The sequence below is a fragment of the Rana temporaria genome, chromosome 10 (genome assembly GCF_905171775.1).
Source record: "Rana temporaria chromosome 10, aRanTem1.1, whole genome shotgun sequence".
NCBI lineage: Eukaryota > Metazoa > Chordata > Amphibia > Anura > Ranidae > Rana > Rana temporaria.
Window position 1 is genome coordinate 55379977 of NC_053498.1, and position 23405 is coordinate 55403381.

A 23405-nucleotide genomic window follows, 5' to 3' on the forward strand; every position below is an offset into this window, starting at 1 on the left:
TGGTTGAGTTCCTGCACTTATTTTCTGAGAAAAAAAAGCTTTGTATATATATATATATATATATATATATATATATATATATATATATATATACACACTATATATATATATATATATATATATATATATATATATATATATATATATATATATATATATATATATATATATATATATATAAAAAAAATTATATATGTGTGTATGTATATAGATATATAAAATTATATATGTGTGTATGTATATAGATATATAAAAAATGTTTGGGGGTTCTATGTCATTTTCTAGCAAAAAAATATTTTTACATGTAGGAGAGAAATGTCAGCATTACATAAATGAAAAATGTAAAAACGATAGCCCATGCACTTACCCAGGAGCTGCTTTATGGGCTGCCTCCACTGCGTTGCGAACATCCTTTCGGCTACTGTCTGAAACATATGCTACCACATCACCATCAAAGTTATAGATGGGGCGAGAATACATGCCATCAGGACGCTTTTGGGCTCCACCATAATACAGCTTGAAGGTCCTGTCAACACTAAGAGGAAATGGATAATCTTAGTTTTGTTTAATAAGAACACAGAACAAATACAATTAAGCATTCTCAGTGAAACGTTACTTTGCTTGTTGGAGCAAGGCTCCGGTTGTATTCTAAAACAAACATGTTCCTGTTCTGGATCCACTATACACATTGGAAGAGTTTTGGCAAACATTTTTGATGCTTACCTGCATTAATATTTAAACTCAAAAGCAAAACATGTATTATATTGCAGCTTGCCAATTCCTAAATGGTCAGAGAACTTCAAGGAAATGTAAAACTTAATTTCTCACATCCCTAGTGAGATATCTGAAATAGCACACACACACACACACACACACACACACACACACACTTTTTTTGCCAGGTGTTGGTCATACTTTATTTCTCACAATGTTCCAACAAGTCTAGCAATATCTGGCTTTATAATGCTTTAAAGCAGGGGTCTCAAACTCAAATTACCTGAGGGCCACAAGACAAGTTTTCATATGCCATGGGGGGCCGCATGCAAACTTTCAAACTTCAAAAACAACAGTACTGGTGTCAGCGAACACATTATTAACCCCCAGCACTGGTGTCAGCGAGCGCATTATTACCACCAGCACTGGTGTAAGTCAGGGTTTGACAAATTTGCTTGTAATCTAGGAGCCAGCTAAAAAAGTTAGGAGCCAGAAAACGCACCCCGTACCGAAGAGCTTGCGCGCAGAAGCGAACACATACGTGAGCAGCGCCCGCATATGTAAACGGTGTTCAAACCACACATGTGAGGTATCGCCGCGATTGGTAGAGTGAGAGCAATAATTCTAGCTCCTCTGTAACTTAAAACATGCAACATGTAGATTTTTTTAAACGTCGCCTATGAAGATTTTAAAGGGTAAAAAAGTTTGTCGGCATTCCACAAGCGGACACAATTTTGAAGCGTGACATGTTGGGTATGAATTTACTCGGTGTAACATTATCTTTCATAATATTAAAAAAAATGGGGATAACTTTACTGTTGTCTTATTTTTTTATTTAAAAAAGTGTAATTTTTTCCCAAAAAAGTGCGCTTGTAAGACCGCTGCGCAAATACGGCGTAACAGAAAGTATTGCAATGATCGCTATTTTATTCTCTAGGGTGTTAGGATAAAAAATATATATAATGTTTGGGGGTTCTAATTGGAGGGAAGAATATGGCAGTGAAAATAGTGTAAAATGACATTAGAATTGCTGTTTAACTTGTAATGCTTAACTTGTAATACCAACGGCCACCACCAGATGGCGCCAGCTCACATCTGGTGGTAATAACTTGTAATACCAACGGCTCACCACCAGATGGCACCAGCTCAAAAAAAAATTTTTTTTTTTTTTTTTTTGCTCCCCTCACTTCCACCCTGCCTGAGGGCCATTTATAACTGGTCCGCGGGCCGCAAATGGCCCGCGGGCCGGTACTTTGAGACCACTGCTTTAAAGGCTAGAAAGCTTTAGTCATTTCCCCCCATTGCATCTGTGACCACCCTTTATAATATCTTATTATTCGATGTTACAGCTTATAGAGTGAACAAGAAAGCTTCCGTAGAATGAAGTAGTCATACTCATGCAACCCAATCATTTTTTAATTTCTTTGACATGAGACATCAGAGACCTATATACCCATAGGGTTGCCATCTGTCTGATTCACCTGGAGAGCCCTGGGTTTTGAATCATGTGTCCGGCTTTTAGTTCATCTAAAACCCAGACACATAACTTCCTACGGTCCCAGGGTTTCAAGTAAATCTGTCTGGTGGTTGGAGCCAGTGCAAGTTCAACAAGGGCTCCACTCAGTGGGGTACCCTGGGGGGCCTGATATAAAGTAACCCTAATCTAATAGGTGGGGGAGGGCCGGAACTAGGGGCGGCGGAGGCATGTTCCCCAGGTGCCACATTGAGAGGGGCACCACCATCCCCATGGTCCAAGGGGCCTGAGCAGCCTCCCTATCACATCTGGACAAAAGGGGCAGAGGAAGTGGCATTGAATAGACCAGCAGCAGCTGAAAGACAGCTTCTCTTCTCCCTCTTGCCAGTATTCAGCAGCTGCAGGAGAACAATAACACTGATCCGTTCTAGTAAATGCCACCCCTGCTGCCCATCCTGTCCATGTTCCCCTTCCTTCTGCTGCCCCCCCCCTGCAGTGCTGCTGGCTTCCTTCCTCTCATACTGGCTTCTGCAGGGAATGTTTTAGGATAGAGAGCAGGGAAAGGAGTTGGTAAATGTAATTTACCAGCCCCTTCGTTTTATGAATGAACATAGTGAGTGACCAGTACCAATCAATTACTGTGTTCATTTATAACGGAAGCATAGTAAACTAGGTTTACTATGCTTCAGGTTTTAAATAAATAAACAAGAAGTCGCTGAGCATAGAGCATGTCCCATTCATTCACTGTCCAGAGCAGCTGGGGCTGCAGAGTTAGGGACAGGGGAATTTCTGTCCTCTGTCCCTTTCTCTCTCTCAAAAGTGAGACATTGGGGGACATCAAAGTCCCCCAATGGGGCGCCTAAAAATGTTTGAAAAAATAATACTCTGGAAAAAAAACTTTTTTGAAAAATAAATTACTGACACCAACCTCTGCTCTTCTAACACATCCACAGCTCTACAGACTAACACCATCCACTGCCTTACTCACACTGTCCACTGTCCTACTGACACTGTACACACCCCACCCACTGCCCTACTGACACTGTACACACCCCACCCACTGCCCTACTGACACTGTACACACCCCACCCACTGCCCTACTGACACTGTACACACCCCACCCACTGTCCTACTGACACTGTACACACCCCACCCACTGCCCTACTGACACTGTACACACCCCACCCACTGTCCTACTGACACTGTACACGCCCCACCCACTGCCCTACTGACACTGTACACACCCCACCCACTGTCCTACTGACACTGTACACACCCCACCCACTGTCCTACTGACACTGTACACACCCCACCCACTGCCCTACTGACACTGTACACACCCCACCCACTGTCCTACTGACACTGTACACACCCCACCCACTGTCCTACTGACACTGTACACACCCCACCCACTGTCCTACTGACACTGTACACACCCCACCCACTGCCCTACTGACACTGTACACACCCCACCCACTGTCCTACTGACACTGTACACACCCCACCCACTGTCCTACTGACACTGTACACACCCCACCCACTGTCCTACTGACACTGTACACACCCCACCCACTGCCCTACTGACACTGTACACACCCCACCCACTGCCCTACTGACACTGTACACACCCCACCCACTGTCCTACTGACACTGTACACACCCCACCCACTGTCCTACTGACACTGTACACACCCCACCTACTGTCCTACCGACACTGTACACACCCCACCCACTGCCCTACGGACTGTCACTGTTCACTCAATGTAGTTTAAGTTTATATTGTTACAGTGACATTTGTTTTATTAATCTAATCATATTTTATGGGTACACAAATGCTTTTTGTTTATTTAACCATGTCCCTTTAAGCCCCTTCCACTGTTGGTCACACCCACTGTTCACTGTGGCATGCTACACGTGCTGCATTAATACTCTCCTTGGGGCACCCAAAAGGTGTATACTACAAAATAATTTGCTGTGCAGGGGGTCAACAGAGCCAAAGACAGGGGGCCAACAGAGCCAAGGACAGGGGGTCACTAGTGGCTGCTATGCTGAAGTCCTGACCTGTGAAATTCTCTGGGTGAAAAAGCGGTGGAGCTGTAGTAGCCAGCTACACACTGTGCAGATTGTGGGTGTGTATGTGATTTCAGTGTATGTGTAGTGTGTGGAGGAGGATCTCTGCTGCCTGTGCTTAGACTTCACGCAGGGCACAGATAGGAGAAAGAACTTACCGGCCGGGCACAGCATATGGCTTGAGAAAGAGAGTGCAAGGAGAGGGCCACGGGATTGGCATCTACAAATGTAAGTGGGGAAGAGCAGGAGAGATCACAACTATAATAATGCAGGGTTGGCCTTTCTCCCACTGCCTAAAGCGCAAGTTCACCCACACAGACACATCATTGACAGATTCCTGTGAATAAATAAACTACAAGTACCATCTTCCACCACAGCAAATGGATTTGTAGATTCAATGGGCTGTGGGGGTGCTGATTAACGCTCTCATAGTCCACTGACATATCCCCTGGCTTTCAAACAGAAAGCCAGTAAAGAGGTGCAGGCTGAAAACTGGAGGACATGTCTGCAGGATCCCACGTTGCACCCATTATCCACTGATGCATTGTGGACCATCCCACCACAGCTATAAAAAAAAAATGGGAAGAAGTCCATTGGATAAAATGCATCGAAAGTGGTCATTACACACCAGGAAGTGCCGTGGCAGCCATCTTAACTGAGGTTTACAGGTGTCGTACCACGCATTTGGTTGTAAGTGGATTTTGTACAATAAATATTGGATTTTAGCCATATTGCTGCAATATGGGCCCCTTTTTAAATGTCTTACATGAGAGTCTTAGTATTGAGGAATATTGGACTGGGAGAAGTGCCGACGGTACAACTTTACTCATGAAAGGAGCGCTTACTAAACAGCATTTTGATAAGGTGCATGGTGTGACCACAAGGTGACAAGTTATTTGGGGACACGGTTTCAGAATGTTTAGATCACTCGATTATGCGTTTTAATGTGAGTGATATGACACTACTGCACAGTTTATAAATTTAAAGCGGTATTATACTATATATTTTAACATCACTTTTTGTAGGCTTTCATGCATAATTCTGTATACAAGAGGGAGGAATGTCCATCAGAGAGGATTGATTTATGGTGCAATGATAAGCTTACATTTGGTAATTGGAGTCAGTACTGGTCTTAAACGGATATACGCATACAGGGCCAGATTCACGTAGCCCGGGCGCACAGTAACTTAAACGATTTAAGTTACACCGCCGCAAATTTCCCAAGTTAGTGCCCGATCCACAAAGCACTTACCTGGAAATTTGCGGCGGTGTATCCTAAATCCGTCCGGCGCAAGGCGGGCCCAATCGAATGGGGCGAGTCCCATTTAAATTAGGCGCGCTCCCACGCCGGACGTACTGCGCATGCTCCGTCGGGTAAATTACCCGACGTGCATTGCGCTAACTGACGTTGCACCGACTTCATTTGCTTAGACATTAACGTAAATGGCGTCTAGCGCCATTCACGGACGTCTTACGCAAACGACGTTGATTTTTAAATTTCGACGCGGGAACGACGGCCATACTTAACATGGCTTAAGACAACTAGGGCTCAGCCCTAGTTTTACGCGGCGTAACTCGACGGAAATGACGTAGAGTTAGATCGACGGGCCGTTCGGACGTTTGGGGATCGCCGTAAGTATTCATTTGCATATTCTACGCTGGAAAACGACGTTGATTTTTAAATTTCGACGCGGGAACGACGGCCATACTTAACATGGCTTAAGACAACTAGGGCTCAGCCCTAGTTTTACGCGGCGTAACTCGACGGAAATGACGTAGAGTTAGATCGACGGGCCGTTCGGACGTTCGGGGATCGCCGTAAGTATTCATTTGCATATTCTACGCTGGCCGCAATGGCCTCGCTACCTAGAGGCCGGCCTAGAATTGCATCCTTAAGATCCGACAGTGTAATTCAATTACACCTGTCGGATCTTAGGGCTAGCTATGCGTAACTGATTCTATGAATCAGTCGCATAGTTAGAAACAGAGATACGACGGCGTATCAGTAGATACGCCGTCGTATCTCGTTTGTGAATCTGGCCCACAGTGCCTTGAAAAAGTATTCATACCCCTTGAAATTTTCCACATTTTGTCAGGTTACAACCAAAAACATAAATGTATTTTATTGGGATTTTATGTTATAGACCAACACAAAGTGGGACATAATTGTGAAGTGGAAGGAAATGATTTTCAAAATGGGTTTACAAATATCTGAAAAGTGTGGCGTACATTTATATTCAGCCCCCTTTACTCCGATACCCCTAACTAAAATCCAGTGCCTTTAGAAGTCACCCAATTAGTAAATAGAGTCCACCTGTGTGTAATTTAATCTTCGTATAAATACAGCTGTTCTGTGAAGCCCTCAGAGGTTTGTTAGAGAACCTTAGTGAACAAACAGCATCATGAAGGCCAAGGAACACACCAGACAGCTCAGGGATAAAGTTGAGAAGTTTAAAGCAGGGCAAGGGTATAAAAAAATATCCCAAGCTTTGAACATCTCATGGAGCACTGTTCAATCCATCATCAGAAAATGGAATATGGAGTATGGCACAACTGCAAACCTACCAGGACATATCTGTCCACATAAACTGACAGGTTGGGCAAGGAGAGCATTAAAATCAGAGAAGCAGCCAACTCTGGAGGAGCTACAGCGATCCACAACTCAGGTGGGGGAATCTATCCACAGGACAACTTTTAGTTGTGCACTCCACAAATCTGGCCTTTATGGAAGTGCGGCAAGAAGAAAGCCATAATAACTTTCATATTGCGAGAAGCCATGTGGGGGACACAGCAAACATGGGGAAGAAGGTGCTCTGGTCAGATGAGACCAAAATTGAACTTTTTGGCCTAAAAGCAAAATGCTATGTGTAACGGAAAACGAATACTGCACATCACCCTGAACACACCATGGTGGTGGCAGCAGCATCATGTTGACGGGATGCTTTTCTTCAGCAGGGACAGGGAAGCTGGTCAGAGTTGATGGGAAGATGGATGGAGCCAAATACAGGGTAATCTTATGCCACGTACATGCGATCGGAAATTCAGACAAGAAAAGTTTGATGCAAGCTTTTGGTCGGAAATTCCGACTGTGTGTAGGCTCCAATTTTGAGCTGGTTCTCAATTTTTCAGACGGGAAAAGTTCTTGTCGGAAATTCTGATCGTCTGTATGCAATTCCGATGCACAAAAAAACACACGTATGCTCTGAATCAATTCGATGCATGCTCGGAATCATTGAATTTCTTTTTTCTCGGCTCGTCGTAGTGTTGTACGTCGAAATTTTGTGTTTCAAGTTTGAGACAAAATTCAGTCAGGAAAAAATCCAGGCTTTTCTTGTCGGAATTTCCGATCGTGTGTACGCGGCATTAGATGTCTGTTAGAGTCTGCAAAAGACTTGAGGGTTTTTTAATCTGAGTGGTGTGGAACTTGACAACTCTGAGAAATTCACACTCGGCAAAGGATTGAAGTTTGCACCGACTAGGTCTCTTAACAAATTTGTACCGTTCATTGATGTACAAGTATATAAGAAAATTAAGTATTAACAGGCACTTTCTCTGGGTTTCTGAATGGGAGATTTGCCTCCTTGGATTACTGCCTTGCCAGTGTGGGGTATATTTTTCAATTCCAATGAGGAAGGGTCCCCACCATAGCAACGAGAAAAAAGTTGAGACAAACAACGTCCACCAAAACCTTTTCGAATAAGTGCTCACCAATCCGGGACCCCGGTACATGTGTGGTCCTTCCCAAATATTGGAGGTTACACGAGCAACTGAGGAGATAAACTACCCTTTGGTCTGACATGATGAACTGCTTAGAAGTGGCACTTGGGGTGAAAGTTCTAGTGGTTTGAGAATTTTGACATATGTTGCAGCAATCCTTTCAAATTGCCAAACATTTGGGCTTTGGGGACCTATCGACCAAATTGGGAGCAATTATGTCTCACAAGGTACACGCCTTCCTGAGGGTGACACGAGGCCTGTCAGGAAGCACTAGTCCTGGGATCTTATCCTCCTTCAAAATTCTCCAATGTCTAGCTAAAATTGTATTCACCCACTGGTGTTGATTAGAAAAGGTAGTGAAAAATGCAATTTCTTGTTTATGGGGATAAGAAGATCCTGGCGTTCAAATCTGGAAATTAGGTTTAAATCTAGTTCTAAATTTTCTTGCATATAACCTTTTAGGAGAAATCTTTCCTTGAGGATCTTGAAAGTCCTCCACTCTAGAACAGTTTTATGAATATGCCAAAACCGTCCTTTAGGAACATGTAGGATGGTGACATCTCTTGATAGGTATTAACCCATTTCTATCCGTGGTTTCAAAATGCGTTTTAGTCAGAAGTCTATCCTGTTCTCCAAAGATTACCAAATTGAGGAAATTTTTAGCTTTGTTACTCCAGTTGTATGTAAACTTAATATCCCAGGTGGAATTTAGACCCATCATAAAATCATGTAGTGAGGTCACATCACCCCGTCAAAAATTAAATTTCAGAAAACATGTCTCCCTCTTCCAACAGCTTCATAAACAAGTGAGTTAGTGAGGTTATGGGGCAAATTTGGCACCCATCACCAAATCTGTGTGCTGTATAAAAAAAAAAAAAAAAAATCCCCTCATAATAAAAACAATTATCGTATTTATCGGCGTATACCGCGCACTTTTTTCCCCTAAAATAAGGGGAAAATCGTGGGTGCGCTATATACGCTGATCACTGATTCCTGCGCTGTGTTCGAACGCCGCCGCCGCCGACATATACTAACATGTGCGGCACAGGGCGTGACCGCGAGGGGAGCCGAGCCTGGCCGAGTGTACTGCACTCGGCATATGTCGGCGGCGGTGTTCAAACACAGCGAGGGAAGCGGGGATCGACTCAGAAACAGCGCAAGAGAACACCACCAGGGCCGCAGACGGACGCCTGACCGGACAAGACACTGACGAGGGGCATTCAAACGGAGTATTTTCTTTTTTTCCTGAAATTTCCCTTCCAGGTTGGGGGTGCGCGCTATACGCCGTGGCGCGTTATATGAAGATAAATACGGTATATTCCATCCCAAATTTTAAAAGTTTAAAGATGAACTCTCGTTTTCTGGGGGACCTTCTCATTTAAATCTAGAAAAAAACAAAGCCACCTCATAGTCCTTAGAATACAGAATAATAGTGTAAAGGAAGGAGACATCAGCAGTTCCAATTTAATCGTGGACAGTTCATTGATACATTGCATGGTGTCCTTAAGAAAAGCTGGGTCCCAGTTACCAGCAGTTGTAAAAAGAAGTCAATGTACCAACCAATATGTGAGGTAAGGGAGTCGATACCACTTACGATTGGCCTGCCAGGCGTTTTGTTCAAACTTTTGGTATATAATATATAGTGGTTTATCGGTATTCTGGGCGGTAGTGCCACCAAATACTGTTTCTCTTTTTTATCAGCGATATCATCTCTATATCCTCTATGCACCAATTTCTCCAACAGTTTTTTATTGGAGTGTGTAGAGTCTTTTCCTAATACTTCATCCAGTATGTATTACTATCTGATAAACGGTTGCCCATTTCTTCCAAATAGTCTCTTTCAACAAAACTATTCCTCCGCTTTTATCGGCGGGGCATATAACCACATTTTTTAGTCTACAAAGAGACCCAATACCATTCGGTAGGTTCCCCTGTGGCCTATATTTGAACCAGGCCAGCTTTAGGTGCTTCAATACCAGATTTTTAAAAGTAATGTTGGGTCCAACATTAACCGGGGGGGTTAAACAGTGACACCTTTATAAAAACTGTGGCCCAGATTCACAAATGAGATACAAAGGCGTATCTCCAGATACGCCATCGTATCTCTGAGTTGTGCCGTCGTATCTATGCGCCCGATTCTTAGAATCAGTTACGCATAGATTTCTATTAGATCCGACCGGCGTAAGTCTCTTACGCCGTCGGATCGGAACTGCATATCTACGCTGGCTGATAGGGGCGTGTACGCCGATTTACGCCTAGAAATATGTAAATCAGCTAGATACGCGAATTCACGAACATACGCCCGGCCGATGCAGTCCAGATACGCCATTTACGTTAGACTTTTCCCGGCGTAAAGTTACCCCTGCTATATGGTGGCGTACCAATGTTAAGTATGGACGTCGTTCCCGCGTCGAATTTTGAATATTTTACGTCGTTTGCGCAAGTCGTCCGTGAATGAGGCTGGACGTAATTTACGTTCACGTCAAAACCAATACGTCCTTGCGGCGTATTTGGAGCAATGCACACTGGGATATGTCCACAGACGGCGCATGCCCCGTTCGTGAAAAACGTCAATCACGTCGGGTCATGGTTATTTTACATAACACACGCCCCCCTGTTCCAAATTTGAATTAGGCGGGCTTACGCCGGTCTATTTACGCTACGCCGCCGCAACTTACGGAGCAAGTGCTTTGAGAATACAGCACTTGCCCGTCTAAGTTGCCGAGGCGTAACGTAAATCGGAAATGTTCTGCCCGTGCAAAGATACGCAGATCTATGAGAATCTGGCCCTGTATGAACAATATCTGGTCTTTGATTGAAAACAAAATTCCTTTCCACTGGGTTAGATAAAAGTGCCCGTTAATACTTAATTTTCTTATATACTTGTGTACATCAATGAAAGGTACACATTTTTTAAGAGACCTAGTCGGTGCAAACTTTGAATTTCTCAGAGTTGGTAAGTTCCACACCACTCAGATTAAAAATCCCTTCACAGTCTAACGTCCCCCCCCCCCCCTCCCGAGGATACCTTCTCCTACTTTCTCTGCAACCCCTTACCTTTTTCCTTTCCCCTTTTCCAGTCCTTTGCCTACAAAACTGTGGTATTTGGTACTCAATGGAGTCACAGCCTGGGGATCCAGAGATACATCATCATCATCATCATCATCATCCCTTTCCTGATATCTATAAAAGTGGCAGTCAACCTGCCCTCTCATTACCTTGTCCTAAGTTAAAACCACCTGACCTCCCCTGTTGAGCTTTGCCATTACATCCCTCACTGGGCCGCAATGGAGTTTTTTTCTCTTAAATGCCGAAATCTAGGAGCCTGTCTTGTATCAGGACTATATGGAATAGCTTTCCAGATGTTCGTAGCTTCCATACAATAACCCTCTCCCTTATGTTTATAGGGTTCTTGATTCATCATTTGGTTACTAGCACCTGTTGCCCCCGAATGGGTGTATGGTCCATCCATTTTAAGATCCTCATTGGTTCCTTCACCTACATTTCTTTGCCATTTAAAAGCTTGCTTGAGTGGATTCTTCCACATGCCAAAAAAAAAAAAAGTTTCGGATTTTTGCTTCTTTGATACTCTTTCTCTAGTAGTTCCTTGAGTTCCTGACTATAAAGGCGATAAGATTCCTCATCAATTTTCCTTTTCTTTCACCAATCTGGAGACTTTAATTATTTTCCTGGCTATCAAATTTAAAACAACCAATGCCAGGATCATTGAAGTACTGAAACCATTCAAAAAGCTCATCATCCCCTTTATCTGAATAAACATTCTATCTTAAACTCCTGGGGATTGTTTTTTCGTCAATTTAGTGTTCAAGGAATACAATATCCCAAGATGCATGCATTTCCGCAACCATCACATCTCATAAAGTTCACGGATTGAGAGGAATATTTATCAAACACATCCCCTGCATTAATTCTGCATGAGCTATGATATGCAAAAACATCCATATTCATTGCTAGGTGCAAGATACCTTTGTATTCACAAATAATTGTTAAATAGAAAATGTATAGGATTTGCGCTTGGCCGCAAAAAATCATAAGCAAATATATTTAAATGCTGAACTATTAATTCATAAAAAAGTAAATAAAAAATCCAGATAAAGTCCAAAAAAGTCCATCTAAGTGCAAAGAGAAGTGCTTTGTGCTGAAAAAATATATGAAAGTGCTTCTGTGTCACAGTACTCCTTAGTCAAACAAGCTGCTTACCAAACCAAAAAGATCATCAGTGCTTAAACGTATTCCCCTCTAGAGGACTGACACTTTAACGATCTTGACCAGTCACTACTTGCTGTGGGGAAACACTTGGGCGGAGGTAGCGGTGTGACGTCAGTATGCATGGACATGTTGACAGCCATCACGCCCGTGCTTATTGGCACCGTTTTTCTTGTTACATCTCTATACTCTAAGTGCAATACTTTGTATAAATAAATCTTTTAAAATGCAGTATAGCACTATGAGTTCTCTTCCTTGTTTCTAATCCATCCAAGACAGTGAAAGTGTCGGTCCTCCAGAGGGGAACACGTTTAAGCGATGATGATCTCCTTATGCGAGATCCTTTCCGTTTGGAAAGCAGCCTGTTTGTCCTAAGGAGCACAGTTGTGACACAGAAGCACTTTCATATATTTTTTTCAGCATAGAGCACATTTCTTTGCATTGATGGACTTTATCTGGATTTTTAATTTACTTATTTATGAATCAATAGTTCAGAATTTACAGTTGTGCTCATAAGTTTACATACCCTGGCAGAATGTATGATTTCTTGGCCATTTTTCCCAGAATATGAATGATAACAAAAACGTTTCTTTTACTCATGGTTAGTGTTTGGCTGAACCCATTTATTATCATCAATCAACTGTGTTTACTCTTTTTAAATCATAATAGAAACTGTCCAAATGACCCTGATCAAAAGTTTACATACCCTGGTGATTTTGGCCTGATAACATGCACACAAGTTGACACAAAGGGGTTAAAATGGCTATTAAAATGTAACCATCCTCACCTGTGATCTGTTTGCTTGCAATTAGTGTGCGTGTGTGTATGAAAGGTCAATACATTTCTGGACTCCTGACAGACCCTTGCAGATTTCATCCTGTGCTGCACTGACGTTTCTGGATTCTGAGTCATGGGGAAAGCAAAAGAATTGTCAAAGGATTTGCAGAAAAAGTTAGTTGAACTGTATTAAACTGGAAAGGGATATAAAAAGATATCCAAGGAATTGAGAATGCCAATGAGCAGTTTCAAACTCTAATCAAGAAGTGGAAAATGAGGGGTTCTGTTGAAACCAAAACCACGGTCAGGTAGACCAACTAAAATTTCAGCCACAACCACCAGGAAAATAGTTCGCGATGCAAAAGAAAAAACCTACAAATAACTTCAGGTGAAATACAGGACTCTGAGAAAACATGTGGTGTGGCCGTTTCAAGATGCACAATAAGGAGGCACTTGAAGAAAGATGGGTTGCATGGTCGAGTCCCCAGAAGAAAGCGATTACTACGCAAATGCCACAAGGTAACCCACTTACAATACGGCAAACAGTACAGAGACAAGCCTCAAACCTTCTGGCACAAAGTCATTTTGGGTGATGAGACCAAAATTTTGCTTTTTTTGGAGAGGAGTGAACAAGACCTATGATGAAAGGTACACCATTCCTACTGTGAAACACAGAGGTGGGTCTCTGATGTTTTGGGGATGTGTGAGCTACAAAAGGCACAGGAAATTTGGTCAAAATTGATGGCAAGATGAATGCAGTATGTTATCATAAAATACTATAGGAACATTTGCCATTCATCAGCCAGAAAGCTGCGCATGGGACGTACTTGGACATTCAAACATGTCATGTCATTGGCTACAGCAGAATAAAGTGCAGGTTCTGGAGTGGCCATCTCAGTCTCTTGACATCAATATCATTGAACCACCCTTGGGGAGATCTCAAACCTGCAGTTCATGCAAAACAGCACAAGAATTTCCAGGAACTGGAGGCTTTTTGCCAAGAGGAATGGGCAGCTTTACCATCTGAGAAGATAAAGAGCCTCATCCACAAATACTAATAATTAATTAATAATACGGTATTAAGAACTGGGGTATGTAAACTTTTGATCAGGGTCATTTGGGTAGTTTCTATTGTGATTATGATTTAATGAGAGTAAACAGTTGATTGATAATAAATGGCTCCAGCCAGACACTAACCATGCGTGAAAGAAAAGTATTTGTGTTATCATTCATATTCTGTGAAAAATGGACAAGAAATCAAATTAAACTTATGAGCACAACTGTATATGTATTTACTTATGAATATTTTTTTTTTGCATTTTGTGGAAAATGTTTATTATGAATATTTTTACACGATTTGCACTATATTTATGATACATTAGCAGTGGATGTAGGAAATTATAAGATATTAAATATAAAAAAAAAAATTTCTATCATTAATGTAACGGAATGGCCCATAACACCCAGAGACCTTTGAAGGATGTGGGGTACTCCTGTGCCAGCGTCACTAATGACTCTTGGGTCTAGGGTCATCCTATGCCCCTTTTGGGCATAGGGTGACTGAGAATGGATATCTCGAATTACATTAGATGGGACATTAATGATAATCCATATTGCAGGATATCTTGAGATATTACAAGTTGGTTATTCTGACCCCACCAGGTCAATAGTATAGTATTCATTTATGTGGGGACACATGCTTTTGAGGTGTTAATTGAGTCTGCTCCTAGACATTCCATTGTGTGATGCTAATACTATTTTGTGTGTGGATTGAAACTGAGAGTCAGCCTGGCTGGCTATTATGGGATGTTAAAGTATCTTGCTGTGATTACATTCTGTGTCCATTGTACTAATTAAGTCTGAAAGGTCAGATGTCGCCTTTCAGGGGTAGGGAATTAGCATGTCAATTATGTTCAGTAAAGAAATGCGTTTTGGGTAACAGGTGAGGGGAACTTGTCGCAGAGCCAGACCGTCTGGTTAATGAGTAGTAATTAACTCACCTGAATGTCATTATCTAAAAGAATGTGTATTGAAGCCCCATTGTGTGATGTGTGGGTGGAGAGTTTATTTGTTCCTTTGATTACTGTAACATGCTTGTACTGTATATAAGAAAGCTAAGATACCATTAAAAGTCATTCATTCATTTGAAACCAGAAATAACAGAGCTTTTGTCTCGTCTTAATTCTGGGGGAATTCTTATGGAATGGATCGTGTCTGTTGGATGGTTGGAGTGTCGGATAAGCTGTCGTGATTGGTGGAAGGGAAATCGTAAACGGTGGTGACCGTTACAATTAATATGTGACACTTTAAGAGACAGCGCATTATTTTTAAACCAAATTTGTAGAGGTCCAGTATTCAGGTATTTTATTCAGTGCAGAAGTCTCGCACGAGTCCACAAACAATTCTATTTAACTACTATTTGTGAATACAAAAGGTATCTCACAGCTAGCCATGAATATGGATGTTTTTGCATATCATAGCTCACGCAGAATTAATGCAGGGGAGGCGTTTGATAATGCTCCCTCTGAGTTAAAAGAATTGAGAGGAATATTTATGAGACTAAAAAATTTAATGGTTGAGGAAATACATGCATCTTCTGATGTTGTATTCCTTGAACGCTATATTGAAGAAAAAAATATTCCCCAGGAGTTTAGGATGGAATGTTTATCTAGATAAAGGGCATAATGAGCTTTCCGATTGTTTTTTTTACAATTTCTGGTAGCTAGAAAAATAAAATCTCCAGGTTGGCTAAAGAGATTAGTAAAATAAAAGAAAAATGTATTACTTTTATTAATGAGGAATCTTACCGGCTTTATAGTCAGGAACTCAAGAAAATACTAGCAATAGAGGAAGAGGAACAACGAAGGGGAAAAAAAAAAAAAAAAAATCGGAATTTTAGGCATGTGGAGGAATCCACTCAAGCGAGCTTTCAAATGGCAAAGAAATGTAGGTGAAGGAACCAATGAGGATCTTAAAATGGATGGACCACGCACCTATTCGGGGGCAACAGGTACTAGTAACCAAATGATGAATCAAGAACCCTATAAAACATGAGGGAGAGGGTTAATGTGTGGAAGCTACAAAACATCCGGAAGGATATTTCATATAATCGTGATACAAGACAGGCTCCTAGATTTCGGTCTTTGAGGGAACATACTGCCTCATGGCCCAATGAGGGATGTAATGGCAGACCTCAACAGGGGAGATTGGGTGGTTTTAACCCAGGACAAGGTAACCAGAGGAAAGGTAGGAATCCATATTATCCTTCTCCCCAGAGGGGAAGTATCCAGCATCCCCATTACTCACCTGTAATGAGAGGGCAGGAAGACTGCACAGGAGGGTATAGGGGGTCTACTATTTTTTACTCAGCACAACATGTTCCTCTTAACAATCATTTTGAACCACTTTATAGACACCAGGAAAGGGATGATGATGATGAGGATGATGATGATGATGATGATGATGATGATGATGATGATGATGATGATTATTATTATGATGCATCTCCAGATCTCCGGGCTCCATTGAGTACCAAAAAACTAATTTTGTTTAGGCAAAAGGATCGGGTAAGGGGAAAGGAAAAATATTTTTTTTACCATGCATACTGCATATAGAGATTCAAGAATAAATCATCTTTTTTTAAATTTTATATATTAACTAAATTATACACCAAACTTTTGAGGTTTTTATCCAATTAATGGAAACAAATCACACCAACTAATCGATTATGAAAATAATTGTTAGTTGGAGCCTAAATGTGACTTTCACCAAACATTCGCTGGTGGTAATCATTCCGTCATTTAAAGCACAGGCACCTGGAAGGTTAACCTGCAGTGAATGTTTGGCGAACAACAGGTTGTCTGCTTTATACATATGAAAAATATATTTTAACCTCATCTTTGTCATACTTGTGAGTGGACAATAAAATATATTATTCTGCCTTGATACGCCACAACTAAGCTAAGTGTTAATCTGTTTTATATATGGTGATAAACTCCACTACTATGTACTAAACCATAACAGACTACTATAAACTTCCAGGTTATACAATCCCAATCAAATGCTTTTAACCACAAAAAGGAAAAAATAAAAAATAAAGTAAAAAATAAAATAAAAAGGCAAATCAAATCACTGGCAATCAAATAAAAATTCAGTTTTGGAAAGGGCAGGAGAGGAATAGAAACGGACAGTTCTTGGTCTGGTCCCAACCATTATATTTTATTAAGAAAATATTTGACCACTTTTTTTTTCTGCCATTCCTCTACAAGAGGGTTGGTGAAATGGTTGAAAAGGGGGGGGGGGGGGTTTACAGGGAGAGTTACAATTAGGTAGGGTTAGTGTGAGGAGGACTTTGGGTAAGGTACAGCAAGCGGCACTTCTAGTGACAAATCCCGATAGTTAAAAACTATTATACAAACTAAATTATTAATTAAATTAAAAGTACCTGGGAATTTCTGAGTCCTGTGTCTGAATTACAGAAAGATTGACCGGTTTTTGACCTGGAATAGGAGGAAGGTCGGCACCATAGGTAACTGCAAATGTTTTATAATTTACATCCCCTGGATTTGGTCGTGGTCTGCTTTCCCAGGACGGCCTTACATACTCAAACAGCCCCTACAGAAGAAAAGCAAGACAAGGTTTATAACATGTCCACTGGACCATTTGCCAGCGGTGTATTCTGTTGCCCACAGACAATAGATTATCCTTATTTTCGCTGGCCAAAATTAGATGAATCAAACCTTCACATCTGTGGTCAGCTAATGTGGGCTGTAAATCCAGTAATAATGGTAATTTCAAATAAGATTACAGATGACACTTACGGCCCAGTCACACCATATGGTTCAGGCTGAGCTTGGTTATTTGCCTCATGCCATAATAGTTCAGTTCATGCCACCACACTGCAGTGGTGTGCACTGAAAAAAGTAGGACATGCTGCATGTTCACACAGTCCAGCGTGTTGCAATGCAAGTACACACTACCGCATCGCAACTTGCTGCAGTGTACAAAGATGAGAAAAAAATATATCAAATTTTGTGACATTTTAATAAAGTTACATAAAAAAGTAAACAGTTCAATGGTAATTACAAAAACACGTATCAGCTCCTTCATATGGACACATAAGTGGCCACGCATCACACCGATAATGTGAATGGGCCCTTAAGGTGCCCATACATAGAAATATACCTTAGAATAACTGACAAAAATATGTGTCCTGGAAACAAACTCTAGCACCACATCAATTCTTTAATGGCAACTGTGACATACATGATGTACTTGAATTGATCCAACTTCTTCACAACATAAGGGCTTTTATCCCTTGATTTCTTAACACCCCCTAAAGAAGGGAAATATTATCCAAAATGTATTATTTGTTGTACATTATTATCTTATGTGGGTATCCTAGAAAGCAATGGATTATTGAGAATATTACTCGTAATTACTAGACTGTATACAGCACCATAACACAAGATGGGAATTCTGCTACCCCATATTGAAAATTCAAGAGGTTTTCTAGTAATTCCTATTCTTTCAAATATAGATCAAGTCCAAATCTGTCAAAAATTACACCAGAAAATATGATACCCACACAAAAGACAATATTGTACAAACAATACATTTGGCATAGTTGGGTGAAGTTGGTTTCTCCCAAAAGTAAAGACAAAACTGCATGTGTTTAGTGTGACCTGTGCCAATGAGAGAACTGTATTTTGCTGCAAAACCACACCAGCTGAAATAGGAAAGACCATGTAGAAAATCTGTGCTCAGCATGAAGAATACATGATTTTACTACATTGAAACGATGTGCAACACTTCGTTGAATTTTGTGCAATTAAATAAGTGAATAAACTGACCCCAACATGATAAAAAATATGGCCAACGGATAACAACTGAGAAGCAACGTTAATCCAGGTAAGACCACCTTAGGACATCAATGGAAGGACAGGTGTGAAGAGTGGATAATGGGAGAAAGCCGCCACCACCAACATAAGGAAGGCCTACCATAGCTATAAGGTTCAAGAAGGCATATGCCCAATGAGTGGTCACGGCTTGTGGTGAAGACACACCGGTAGACAGGGACATCCACACCTGCAAATACTGACATGAGTGAATGGTGATCACACGGTCCTTCAAATGATTCCCAATAGAGAAGGAGGGAGGTTGGACGAATCTTTTCCATCTGCTCACAAGATGCAACCAAAAATGAAACAAAGTTCCACATAGTGTAAATCCGTATAACAAAGATTATTTAATAAACATTTAGGAACACTCACATTTTGAGCAGATACAAAGCGCTTGTAAAATAGACTGTAGGTTAATCAGCAAGGCTCATCTCAACACGTTTCGTCTGAAGAGACATCATCTGGGATTCACACTATGTGGAACTTTGTTTAATTTTTGGCTGCATCTTGTGAGCACATAAGAAAGAGCTTTCCTTCTCTATTGGGAATCATCTGAAGGATGCCAGCATTTGCAGACGTGAATGTCCCTGTCTACTGGAGTGTCTTCATCACAAGCCTTGACGACTCATTGGGCATATGCCTTGTTGAGTCCAACAGCTCTGGTAAGCCTTCCTTATGTTGGTGGTGGCTTTCTTCCATTACCCACTCTTCACACCTGTCCTTCCATTGATGTCCTAAGGTGGTCATTAACTTACCTGGATTAACATTGCATCTCATTTGTCATCTGTGGACTTTATTTTTTATCACGTTGTGGACTTTATTCAGTTTATTCACTGTGAGTGTAAAACAATCATTTTCATTTTTTTACTTTATTATATGGCCTCATTTACAGTGACTGTCCTCATTTAGGGCTGCACATTTACTCGTTATATGTTATATTGTCAATTACATACTGTAGACCAAAGTATTTATTGTCTAAGATGCTGCTTGCTAAGAAGCTCTAAGCTTTTCAAATTAAGTTCTTCTATAAAGGTAGGCCCGGTAAAAGGTTACAGTAGGTGAACCCGATTTTGTGTCAATCTCGCTCTCTTTCTCAGCGAGATTGAGCACCTACGAGCCCCATCGCGGGAGCCAGCGCCGAGCTGGCTTGCCGCGATGGATACAGAGCCGTCATACAAGCGACGGGAGATCCGACTTGGATTCCCGCCAATTCTACACGTGTGCGGCGTTTGTTTAAATAAAAATCCGGCATGGGTCCCCCCTCAGGAGCATACCGGGCCCTTAGGTCTGTTATGGGTTGTAAGGAGAGCCCCCCTACGCCGAAAAAAACGGCGTAGGGGGTCCCCCTACAATCCATACCAGACCCGTATCCAAAGCACGCTACCCGGTCAGCCAGGAAGGGAGTGGGGACGAGCGAGCGCCCCCCCCCCCCCCCCTCCTGAGCCGTACCAGGCTGCATGCCCTCAACATGGGGGGGTTGGGTGCTCTGGGGCAGGGGGGCGCACTGCGGCCCCCCCCACCTCAGAGCACCCTGTCCCCATGTTGATGAGGACAGGGCCCCTTCCCGACAACCCTGGCCGTTGGTTGTCGGGGTATGCGGGCGGGAGGCTTATCGGAATCTGGGAGCCCCCTTTAATAAGGGGGCCCCCAGATACCGGCCCCCCACCCTAAGTGAATGAGTATGTGGTACGTGGGTAGGTATCACATGGGTAGGTACAGAGCATGATGGGACTGTGAGGCCTATATAGGTCCGATGCAAGGCGCGCATCCGTCATTTCAGCGAGGAGGACCGGCGTGGCAACATCGGGAGAAGGAGAGAAGTGAAGAACATGACGTCACAGCACGGAAGAAGAACTCATCACAGCACGGAAGGAGAAGACGTACATCACGGAAGAAGACACCGGACAGCGAGACGAAGAACCGGGGTGCGCCGAGTCAACAACGGAGAGCGGCGAAGACAGAAGGAGAACCCCGGAGAGTTGAGAAGACCCGTCGGGATAGCGGAAGAAGAGCCCCGCCGAAGACGCCGGAGGAAACCCGCCGGGGGGGTGGGGGCTTTTTTAAAAGCCACCCCCCCCCGGCGGTGGAAGAGAACCAGACGGCGGCCCCCACCCACCCGAAGACGTCAAAGAAGAAGCCCCCCCTGGTAAAAGAGCTAATAAAGAAGACAGGGGGCGGCCTCCGGAGCAGAAAAATTAAATATTTTAATACACTGTGTGGTTTATTTGTGTTTTTACCACTTTTCTTGCAGGTGAATGGGTAGGGGTACGATGTACCCCATACTCATTCACTTAGGGTGGGGGGCCGGTATCTGGGGGCCCCTTATTAAAGGGGGCTCCCAGATTCCGATAAGCCTCCCGCCCGCATACCCCGACAACCAACGGCCAGGGTTGTCGGGAAGGGGCCCTGTCCTCATCAACATGGGGACAGGGTGCTCTGAGGTGGGGGGGCCGCAGTGCGCCCCCCTGCCCCAGAGCACCCAACCCCCCCATGTTGAGGGCATGCAGCCTGGTACGGCTCAGGAGGGGGGGGGGGGCGCTCGCTCGTCCCCACTCCCTTCCTGGCTGACCGGGTTGCGTGCTTTGGATACGGGTCTGGTATGGATTGTAGGGGGACCCCCTACGCCGTTTTTTTCGGCGTAGGGGGGCTCTCCTTACAACCCATAACAGACCTAAGGGCCCGGTATGCTCCTGAGGGGGGACCCATGCCGGATTTTTATTTAAAATCCAGCGGGGACTTCCCCTTCAGGATTCATAACAAACGCCGCACACGTGTAGAATTGGCGGGAATCCAAGTCGGATCTCCCGTCGCTTCTATGACGCGCTTGCTGGGATGTGCTGTCACTATTCCAGTGAGTGTGAGATGTCGGCGAGATCTCGGCACCCTGTCGCCGAGTATCAGCGCGACGCTGTCGTGCTAAAAGCACAATATCACAAACACCTACTGTAGCTCAATGTTTGTTGTCTGTGTACAAAAAAAGCACAAGGTAATGCTAGCATTTGATTTTAAACCATGCTTGTGCTAAAGTTATGTGTCTGTGAAACTCCTGCTGGTGGCACAGCAATTAAAACATATTTCTTGGGTACTAGGACTGTAGCATATGCTTGCAGGTTATACATTGACTAGGTTCAGAATCTATTCAACCATGTCCTTTTAAGCTCATTTCACTGTCCGAGCAATGTGGCTATATGCACCATTTACCATGGCACACAACTTTATTACATCTCAAGTTGCACTAGGTCTTTCACATCCTAGCAATGATGCTAGTGATGATCCTGCCCTTGCCACAAAACTATTTGCACCCCACTGCAACCTCCTCCCCAGGCTCCAGTATTTCTCGGTGAGGTTGCTGTCACTTTAGAGAACAATGTCAGACTTCAGAAATACAATATTCTGAAATCACCTTCTTCACGAGAAAGCGTTCTGTATATATACAGTGTTGGAATATTTACACGAAAACACCTGTAAGCGCTTCCCAACTGTTCAACGCTGGTTGCCCTGAAAGAGCCGGTTGTAGCTATAAGACTGTATTAATGTATCCAGGGGTTTTCCTCTCAGAGAATTGCAGTGACTCAGCCATAACCCCCCCCCCCCCATTGAACAGTGGGTGTAGAAAAGTTACACTTACAGTGAGATGATCTTAAAGGGGCAATAAGTACCAGTGGGTAGATTCAGGTAGGGGCGCGCAAAACTAGGTCGGCGTAGCCTAGCGTGTTTACACTACGCCGCCTTAAGTAAGAGAGGCAAGTACATGATTCACAAAGTACTTGCCTCCTTACTTAGGGCGGCGTAGTGTAAATGCGGCGGGCGTAAGGGCGCCTAATTCAAATGGGTTGGGGGGGGTGTGTTTAATGGCAATGAGGCTTGACCTCACATTTTTTTTTCACTGCGCATGCGCCGGGCAACTACATTTCCCAGTGTGCATTGCGGTTACGTACGCCGCACGGGCCTATTGATTTTGACGTGGACGTAAACAACGTAAATCCCGATTCGCGGACGACTTACGCAAACGACGTTAAAATTTCGAATCTCACGGCGGGAACGGCGGCCATACTTTAACATTGTTATTCCACCTAATAGGTGGAATAACTATAGGCCTCTTAAGGCCTTACGGAAACGGCGTAAATCGACTGCGGCTGCCGGGCGTACGTTTGAGAAGTGGCGTACAAACTCATTTACATATTCGACGCCGACCGCAATAGAAGCGCCACCTAGCAGCCATCCGAAAAATTGCAATCTAAGATAGGACGGCGCAAGCCGTCCTAGCTTAGATATGTTTAAGCGTATCTCTGTTTGAGCATACACTTAAACATAGGTCGGCGTAGATTCTGAGTTAGGCAGGCTTATCTACTGATAAGTCGGCCTAACTCTTACTGAATCTACCTACAGGAGTATGTTATATGCAGGGTTCAGGGATGCGCTATGTACAGAGAGCAGTGTTCAGGTGTGCGCTACATATAGAGTGCAGAGTCCAGGGGTGCGCTGTGTATTGAGTACAGGGTTGAGGAGCATGCTACATACAGAGT

The 23405-nt window shown here is 43.1% G+C and overlaps 1 protein-coding gene across 1 annotated transcript in view; it reads right to left on the bottom strand.

Moving 5' to 3' along the window:
• The window catches only part of ALDH16A1 (aldehyde dehydrogenase 16 family member A1), a 214936-nt gene that overhangs the window by 86064 nt on the left and 105467 nt on the right, over window positions 1–23405 (bottom strand). The window contains exons 12-13 of the mRNA XM_040327630.1: window positions 17424–17593; window positions 368–535 (exon numbers count right to left, since the gene is read on the bottom strand). Coding sequence (XP_040183564.1) covers window positions 368–535; window positions 17424–17593 — 338 coding nt within the window. The remainder of the gene's footprint in view (window positions 1–367; window positions 536–17423; window positions 17594–23405) is intronic.